The following is a 9,821-nucleotide window of genomic DNA, read 5'->3' on the forward strand; positions in this document are numbered from 1 at the left end:
TTATCGGACATGCTTGGTTTTTTACTGCAGGTAATGCTAATCTTATAATATCAATAAGGACCTAGGTAATGTTACCAAGTATAGCTTGGTTGAGTGATGGAGGCCAATTTGATTGATTGCATTTGTAGAAAACTATAAATGCGGTTAAGTCCGCTTGATAGCCTACTGTAAGGCGTAAGCCATTGGTTTCCAAAGGAGATTGTATTTGTGTCGCCAGCATAGCCTATTATTTATGTTGTAAATAGGCCTACCTTATAAGCCTACCTGTAGCTTAGGGAAGCTAACAGCTTTCTATTAGGATCTAGTTTGTTAGTTACAGTTTTGTCATAACTCCCTGATGCATTTTGCCCAGCCTAATCTGCCCGCTATTTATTTTTTTTTTTTGATTTCTTAAAAGATTGAGCTTGGTCTGGTGAAAGCCAGACTAGCCATGGACCTCAGTTACACAATGCAAGGGAACATGAATCAGCCTATATTTGCACGAAACAATAACGGACAACAGCTCTTCAACTTTGGCCCGTTAAAATGTGTATGAACAGTCTAGTGACGATTTCATCAAGGCCCATTTGGACATGTCAGTTATTTGCACCACTGGTTAGATGTAAAACAGCATTTCGTTTCAGACTACCGTTACTTAATTTGTGCATTAACAATAACGTTTCAGACTACTGTTACTTAATTTGTGCATTGACAAAGTATTACATGAACTAAAGATGACTAAAATCTTATGTAGAAGAAGAAACATTCACAAAAATCCATCCATCCAAAAAATTACCTTTGTTTTTTGATAGCTGTTGAAAACGGCATGGAACTGACAGATGTTTTGTTTATAAATAAATAAATAAATAAATAAATAACATTATGCTGATACCTTTTGCTTTTCCCAAATACAATGTAGCCTACAGGTGTAAGTGACCTTTCATCAATCCAGTTGCAATGGATGAACTGTGATGAACTGCCCTACTTGTGATTGTTTAGAGATTTTAAAGGTTTTATAACAATGCTACATCTTCTTTGGCTATTCTACAATCTGTTCACCTTTTCAGCACCAGTAGGCTACTTTCTGTGCAGCCGCACACACACACACTCAGGCATGCCAAACAAGCATACAAAAAGTTTCAAGAGTGGGGGATGGAGTAAAATATGGAGACAAATTGAAGTGTGATTTATTTTCGCAGAACTATGCGGTACATCTAGTTTAATTTGAGCTACATTACACTGATATGGCATGATGGCAATATAAACACAGCTAACAATGGTATTAAATTGCAATAGCCTATGATTAAATGTAATGGAATATTCAACTAAGGTAGACTGCTGTTCACAGCACTAAGCTATTTATGGTTACTGATACTCCGAGTCTCTGGCCCTCTATTAGAGCCAGGCATAGTGAGCTGGCCCTCAGAAGAAAAAGTTTGGGGACCACTGGTGTAAAGCATTAATAAAAGAAAATAACTCTTTGAACAACAATCTGGTTTCCGTGTTCTGACTGGACACCAGTGTTGCCACAGTTACCTTGAAAAAGTAATCTGATTACGGATTACTGATTACTCCTTTAAAAAGTAACTTAGTTACTTTACTGATTACTTGATTTTAAAAGTAACTAAGTTAGATTACAAGTTACTTTATTAGTTACTTTTAGCAGCTGCCAACAACACCCCCACTGCCTCAACATAAAAATGATAACCGGTTTTGCCAATACTCACTATACTGGAAGTGCATTTTAACAGTAATGTCAGCAATGTATAGCAGACATCCCATAACCTACAGTACTTAGATACTGAAATTCAGATGTTTGTTCAATAATGTCTAAGTACACCAAATAAGGAAGACCTATTGATATAAATTGTTATAGTAAAATATGTAGATTTTTTTGTAGATTTTTCTTCATGTAGCCTTGGCAACTAGCCATCTTGTATAGGCCTGAGTAATATGCAAATGAAATTACACTTGTTAAACTCACCTCAACAAGTCTTTTGCAATCATTTAACCCGCCGTGAGCAATGCTAAAGTCGCCGTTACAAACAGTGCAGTGTGCAAGACTATCATTATATTTTAATCTTATGAGACAATTGGGTATACTTTTGTGTAGTCTGATATGAAATCGGTCTTCCTTTTTGAGGGGCACTGACGCTGCCATGACGCTCCTGTTCCTAGATGCACTGACTGAACTGATAAGCCTAAATAAGTTTATGAGAAAAGAGATATAAGCACACTTACACTGAAAACTGATTGGTTGATTTAGCAAAACAGACCAGGATGCTCTCTGTCTTGGATGGTTGTCGCCAGCACAGGATGTACAATGTACCTTAATGTTGTCATGTTTAGCTGACACAAACTCAAAGTAATGACTGATGAAATGTGCATCTCTCTCTCTCTCCCCCTCCATTGTTGTTTACGTTTGTGTCGCTGCGTGGTTTTACACGCAAGTTGTCCTCATGCTGAAAACTTGAGCATAGCCTACATGAAATTTATCCCCAAGACAAGAAGAAAGCAAAGAATATCTTTTTACTAAGGAAAATGACAAAAATAGTAACGCACAGTAACTTAGATAAGTAACTTTAATCTGATTACTGGTTTGTAAATAGTAGCGCGTTAGATTACTCGTTACCGGAAAAAATGGTCAAAATAGTTACTGGCATTACTGCTGGACACCCTGAGGTTGCTACCGGAAACTAAGAACAACATCCTTCATCACCCAGAATCCTTTTCACTCGGTGTCGTCTGCGCCGAAACAAGACCGTATAACCGAAACGGTAGCCTACTCAGAATGGCAAACCCCATAGACTGTCGTGTCATGCTAAAATATTAATCTTATTTGTTTGGCCTTTTCTTGCTTAGATTTTGTACAAAGTATCGAGAAATAGATACAGTAAACCAGCAAATAAGTCTGAGGTTATTTACGAGGTGTCTTAAGTTATATTAGCAGGCGAACTTTAGCACAACTGCCCACAAAGTACTGCTTGCTGGCTAAGTGCTACTTTCAAAACGTTACTGACATATATAAACACTTTACTAAAGGATAACCCCGTCATTGTAACCAAAATATGTCTGAGTTTATTTGCAAAGCTTATGTCAGTGAACTAGCATGTTGCTAATCCCCACAGTAGGCTGCTTGAAACACCGACTATCAACACACAGGACGAGCACTAATCCCAGTCCTTGCGGTCTGCGTCGCCTCAACGCAAAGTCACAATTTTTTGGAGGTCGAGCTACGGCGGAGGGGTCGGAGAGGGGTTCGCGGCGACGCAGAGGGGTCTGCCGGAGTACGCCATCGATTCGTTAGCCTGGAAAATCCAGACCCTGGTAATCTAGAAATATTAAGGGTCTGCCCACGAACAATGTAATGGCCCAACTCGAGGGGTGGCACCAAGCATGCATTTGAAAATGTCACTGCACGCAATTGGATAACACTAGACCAATGTTTACTCTGAATGATTCTGGACTTCAACGCAATTGGATAACACCATGACCAATGCTTACTGACCTCCAACCTTGCAGCTGTCATCATCAGTTTAGCTCTGGCCCGCATATCTCAGATACGCCAATTGGATTGGTTCCCCGGGATGCAAGGGGTAGAAGTAACGTGCATCATTGCTTATTGCATTGTGCTCTCGCGAGAACTCTGGATTTCCAGGGTATCAATAGGCTTAAGGTGCCAATCTTAGCGGTTTTAAATCAGTCGGAGTCAATATTTTTCTAGTTTTGCCGTTATGACAATATCAAAACATGTTTGATATTATCGCAAGTCTTTTTAGTCATGGCTCATGCAAATAGTGACGTGACATAGTCAACAACCAATAGGCTACACAAGCTATAACCAAACAGGAAGAATGACCGTGTTGATGAAACAACATTGGAAGCATGGAAGGAACCAGGGGAGGAACGTCAGCGAGGCCTCGAAAGTCACAGTTTTACTGGACAGTAGAAAAAGAGGAGAGGCTGGTGGAGTTGTGGGCAGAGTATAGACTAGAACCTAGTAACGGGGACGCTGGCCAGATGCGCCGCTCTGTATGGCTATAGGCTACTTTCTTTGATTTCTGTCAGGTCCATTAAGTCAAGAACAACACAGGCAATAAATTCTTTAGGAAATTTTATTGAATATATTACAAATTAAATTTGGCGGTATGGCTCTGTTCAGAGGGGTCCCCAGACCTTTCATGAGCACCATGTAAGAGCAGTGAGCCTGGGGACAGCAGCAGCATTAGGGGGGACTCACACAGTTTAACACTGAATGAGCTAAACTATTCCCCCATATGAACAGAGCAGGCAACTATGACATAAAGCCTATGCCATGTTATACACGACAGGGTGGAGCAGGGGAGGAGGTGGGTTGCATAAATGCAAGCAGCAAGCAGTTAGGAATAACTAAAGCAGCTTTAAATAAGGCGCCCTGTTTGGATGTAGCCATTTAGAAGCGAGGGGAGTGCGAAGGGAGTTGACAGCTGATCAGCTGACGCCCATAGCGGTTAGCAGCGCCTTGACTACTTGGCCTGCCAGAACTGACGCTGACGCTCAATTTCTGTCAGGTCCATTAAGTCAAGAACAACACAGGCAATAAATTCTTTAGGAAATTTTATTGAATATATTACAAATTAAATTTGGCAGTATGGCTCTGTTCAGAGGGGTCAGCATTAGGGGGGACTCACACAGTTTAACACTGAGCGAGCTAAACTATTCCCCCCAAACAGACCATACCTGGCAATCCTCTTGTGACCAATCAACACAAGATGATGGAATTAAGTAGCCTTTAAGCACGGGGAGCAGAGCACATAGATCAGGAACAGAGCAGGGAGCAGAGCACATAGGGCAAGAAGCAGATCTTCAGAGCTCATAGCTTTCTGAGCGTCAAGAATGGCGCGAACATCAGGACGAAGGTAACGTTCGTATGCAGTAGACGTCCATCGGCCCATGGCTTTTAGGGTTGAAACAGGAGCAGATGCCGCCGCAGTAGTTGCGGCCCCTATGCGCAGAGAATGGGCTATATAACGGTCTGCAGGCAGTCTGCAGAATTGGCAGAGGAGGCGTAGATGAGATGCAAACCAGGCTCTGGACATTGGTTTCCCCTCCTGAGTGACAAACAGCGGCTCCTGCGGACCAGCACGAGGACGGCTCCTCAAGTAGGTCAGCATGGATGATGGAGGACAAAAGACAGTATTAGACTCTGATATATATACAACTACACCTTCACTATTCCTATCTGATTTGGAGTGTTTGAGAAACAAGGTGAAATGGTGATCATTAATCGAAACATCAGAAATGGTGAGATTGTGATTTGGGTCAAAGAAACGCGTGCGTGAAGAGATTTCACCACCCCTTAGGAACCCAAAGAAAGCTGTGAGAATGACTGTCTCTAACATTTGATCTGTGTAAGGCCCAAAACACCCTTCCCTCAAACGTGATATAATTGTATTAACTAAAGGTAATGTGAAAGGGAGACGTTTATCATTACCTCGAGGTGACTCCTTTTTGAGGCCGTTCAGCAGGAGGCGTATGGATGGGTTTTCCAGAATGCTGGTAACGGATGGATCCAGGCAGCGTAGATGGAATTGGATGCCAGCGACAGTACTTTTGATGGAAGAAGGCTGGATTTTTCGAGACTCAAAGCAATGGACTATAAATGCACTAACACAGGATATATTCACAGGCAGAGCGGCTACAGATAAAGTAGCACAAAATGTGGTGAAATAAGACCAAGCTGAGTCGTACGCTTTTAATGTAGATTTAGACAGACCTCCACGTATGTACTGCGCAGCAGCGCGCACATAAGATTGCAGTGGATCATTTAATCTAAAATGGTTTGGCTGAACGGGGGGCATTCCAGGCTTGACTGGGCTGCTTCTGGACACAGGCGATGGAATTTCTGTAAATTAAATCGAGAGAGAGAATCGGCCACTTGATTATTTAAACCAGGGATACGAGCTGCGCGAAAGGTATAATTGCCCAAAATTGACAGCCATGTAAGACGTCTCATGAATCTATTAATGATTGGAATAGATGAGTGCATCTTGTTAATGATGTTAACAGTTGCCTCGTTGTCGCAAAAAAATAGAATTTGTTTCCTAGCCCAATGTTTACCCCAGAGAATGCAAGCTACAACAATAGGATACAACTCTAGTAGGGCTGTTGAGGATTCATTGGCAGGCAAGTTGACTAATTCTTTCGGCCAAGCGCTAGCAAACCATTCGTTATTGAAGACCCCCCCAAACCCTACAGAGGGCGCAGCATCCGTACACAGATTGAGCGCTGGAGACGATTCCAGAAAATCATTATGAAAAAATGAAATGCCATTCCAATTATCCAAGAGCAAAGACCAAAATTTTAGCTCTGATCTACATCCTGCGTCTAAAGAAACAATGTCATTGAGATCTTTAACTGATTTGGATAAGTCAAGAAGCCTGGATATGAATGACCTGCCTTGAGGAATAACTCTCATCGCGAAATTAAGATGGCCTAGAAGAGAGAGCAGTTCTCTTTTGGAGAATGACTTTGAATCTTGAGCTGCATGCATAACCTGTCTTATGCGGGATCATTTCTCGAGGGGAAGCGAGGCTTGCATTAGGTCGGAATTCAGGGTGATGCCCAGAAACTAGAACCTTAACGGGACCTAGGGTCTTCTCCTCTGAGAGAGGAACACCCAAATCCGAAAAAGTTTGCTTGAGTGCCGAGATGGAAAAATCTGACTTGGCTGATGGGAAGTCTACCAGAAGAAAATCATCTAAAAGGTGAAGTACGAACGGTAATTTGTCGTTATTGAGGAGAATCCAGCACAAGGCTTCGGATAAGGTATCAAAATTTTGGACTACTACGACAGCCAAAAGTGAGTCTAACCGAGAAATAGGTTTTGTCTCTCCATTTAACGCCAAACAGATGCCACTGAGAAGGATGCAATGGCATCACTTTAAAAGCGTCTGAAATATCCGCCTTAGCAAGCCAAGCTCCTCGTCCTGCCTTTTTGATGAACTTGATAGCATCGTCGATGGTGCTATAGAATAGGGAGAAAGGGGCTAAAGGAATGAGGCTATTGATGCTATCAGCTGAATTGTTATGGGGAGCCGAAAGGTCAATGATCAATCGTTTTTTACCTGAATATTTCGAAAGTGGCGCATCCCTATGGGGTTTATCCTATAAACTGGGAAAGGAGATTCCTCATAATGGTCCGATCATAAAACCTTTTTTGACTTCCTTCTCCAACAAGGCATCCACTATCTCAGGCTCCTTTGACGCAGACAACAGGTTTTTACAGCTGAATGACACGGCAGGGAAATGCAACAGACCAGCAATGAAACCTTGAACAAGACCAGTCAATAAATAATCCACCTAAACAGCGGTTAGATGCTTTTTCAATGCCCGACCCACTTTTTTAGGACGTTGACAGGCGTTGATGGTTTTATTTCTTTCGGCTCTTTCATGAAGCGAGTTCTCCTCGGACACACCGACTTGGGGTGGGCATCCCCGCAGTAGGGCCAGGATGGGAAGGGCAAGAGGCAGTTTTTGGACACAGAGAAGAGGAGTGCGCAAGAGAGCCACCGATAGAGCAAGACAGGACTTGGTGGCCTGTGAAGTGCCTACTTATCAGCGCGAGGTCGACCGCGGACCAGTCCAGTCTTTGATTGAAGCGCTGGATAAACATTGCGGCCTTTGCAGAGAATGATTTGTGGTACTCATAAAACAATGTTCCCCCATAGGAGAGAGCTAGGTCGGAAATAATTGCGAGATAATTATCAAGTTCGGTTCTACGAGCCGGATAGACTTCGCAAATTACGTCCCTGTATACCCCAAAGGCTACGCAGAACTCGGGAAAGGTCAGAGTCTTAATCAGTCTAGGGTCCCCCATCCTTTAACGCGACTGATATGTCGCTATGACACGCCGCTCGCACAATTCAGAGCCCAGCAGAATTTTCACGAGATTGATATCGTTACCTGCTAATATTTGGCTCCTCAAGTGATGAGGGATGGCAGAAGACGGTGGGAAGAAGGGCGAGCCCATGGTTAGGGGTACAGCGGTGGCCACGGTGGTCATCACGCTGAGGCTGGTGCTGGAGGTGACGCAGTTCAGGTGCGGTGGAGACTCCTGATGCGGAAATGACGGTCGGTGAAGACGAAGGTCTGATGGAGTCGCTTTCCAGCGTGGAAATCCTGGCCGCCATGTCAAGGAGTGATGCTTGGATGTTAGACAGCTTGCAATCACTGGGTCATTGGCTGGAGGTGCGCTTTGGACCCGATCGAACTTGGCCACCGCCCGCTTGTGTGCAGTACCGCTGGCTCGATATGTTTCCTTTTTTCGCTTTGCTTTCTTCCGATGTTTGGGGAGGAGGAAGCCCAGGCAGGATGTCGGCAGCCGGTGGGATGTCCTGGGAGTCGCAGAGGAGGACAAATAGATCCTCATGACAGGCGCCCGATCGGGCTGGATGTTGCCAAGGTCCGGATCCTGGACACCGCCAGTCGCCGATGCTAATGGCACTCGGGGTTCTATTCGCCAACCGGGAGCTTCGACAGACAGTGTTGTCGTCATCCTCGCCCTGGCCTGGTTGAATCTGCGATGGCTGGGTGTCGTTGATGACTTCGAGTAAGGTTAGATCCTCGTCGACAGTGGTGGAAGTCATGGCTGTCAGAAAGGTGAGTAAGACCACACAGATTCTAGATAATGACAGTAGCATGAGCTTGGTATGCATTAACGAGTTGAGTGCATAAATGCGAGCAGCAAGCAGTTAGGAATAACTAAAGCAGCTTTAAATAAGGCGCCCTGTTTGGATGTAGCCATTTAGAAGCTTAGGGAGTCTCGAAGGGAGTTGACAGCTGATCAGCTGACGCCCATAGCGGTTAGCAGCGCCTTGACTACTGGGCCTGCCAGAACTGACGCTGACGCTCAATTTATGCTCATTATTTTCGTTACTCAGTGTTGTTTTTATTACAGTTTTTTTTTTGCCAAAAGTTGGCTCAAGTTTTGAGTTCAAGTTTTTGTCTATAAAACATTGAGGCAACACTGGGATACTTTGTAACAAAACTCCGGATACAGCTGCGCTGCAGACAAGAAGAAAACGCTGTTACAAAAACGTAGGCTATAGCTGCACCTCGGACTCTGAGTCACCAGTAACTGGTTTGGGCTTCCCTTCTCTTCCTCATCCGCGGTATCTCCTCTACCATGAACACCTGTGGCTGCAATATAGTCGGTTGACTGTCGGCACAGCGGAGAAGGCGGTTTCTGCGACACAACTCTTCGTTGAGTTTGTGCTTTCCAGGGATGAAGGTCTTCCAATACTCTGCCCAAGAACTTCTGCAGTTCACCTTAACCCACGCCAAGATCAGCGACAATGTGCTCAACCTCTGTCGGACAGTGGGGATTGTTCGCCGGAGACGCTACTTACACCATGGCACTGGCAGCAACTTCACCGAAAAGAATGGCGTTCCTGCGCTATGCCAAAGACTCCAAGCCGCGCATCGAGATCTCATCTCCCCGGTGTCATCCTGCTGGCCTAGAGAAGACCCCCGGAGCGTGATTGCAGCACAGATCAACCGGCCTGGATGGAGAGAGTCTACACCCAACTCCCCAAAACTTCATTGTGAGATTGTTACAGACAGCGCACCATCCTCTCAACTCAACAACAATGTCAGCATATGAATCATGTGGCACTGGTGAGACCTGATCCAAGACTGTGCCCTCCACAGCATACTACTATCTGTTCTGAAGATGGCTCAGTTAAATGCCAGAGCTATCGCTAACAATACATTCATATTGAACGATCTTTTTAAATCTCACAGTTTAGACTTTTTATTTTTATGTGAGACCTGGGTCAACCCTGGCGAGTTGAGCGCTATAA

At 44.2% G+C, this 9,821-nt stretch overlaps 1 protein-coding gene across 1 annotated transcript; it reads right to left on the reverse strand.

Moving 5' to 3' along the window:
- Positions 1-4,739: 4,739 nt before the first annotated feature.
- LOC125309148 lies at positions 4,740-8,389 on the reverse strand. The gene is made up of 2 exons (XM_048265878.1): positions 7,924-8,389; positions 4,740-5,863 (listed from the first exon to the last, which is right to left on the reverse strand). The coding sequence occupies exons 1-2, from the start codon at positions 8,387-8,389 to the stop codon at positions 4,740-4,742; spliced, it is 1,590 nt and encodes a 529-aa protein (XP_048121835.1).
- Positions 8,390-9,821: the final 1,432 nt, after the last annotated feature.

Source organism: Alosa alosa, chromosome 16 (assembly GCF_017589495.1).
Source record: "Alosa alosa isolate M-15738 ecotype Scorff River chromosome 16, AALO_Geno_1.1, whole genome shotgun sequence".
Classification (NCBI taxonomy): domain Eukaryota; kingdom Metazoa; phylum Chordata; class Actinopteri; order Clupeiformes; family Clupeidae; genus Alosa; species Alosa alosa.

Excerpts from the sequence above, each read along its gene's own strand:
- LOC125309148 (XM_048265878.1), bottom strand. The coding sequence starts at position 8,389 with ATGAGGATCTATTTGTCCTCCTCTGCGACTCCCAGGACATCCCACCGG. Across the intron at positions 5,864-7,923 it reads GAGGAGCCAAATATTAGCAG|AAATTCCATCGCCTGTGTCC; the intron begins GTAACGATATCA and ends TTTAATTTACAG.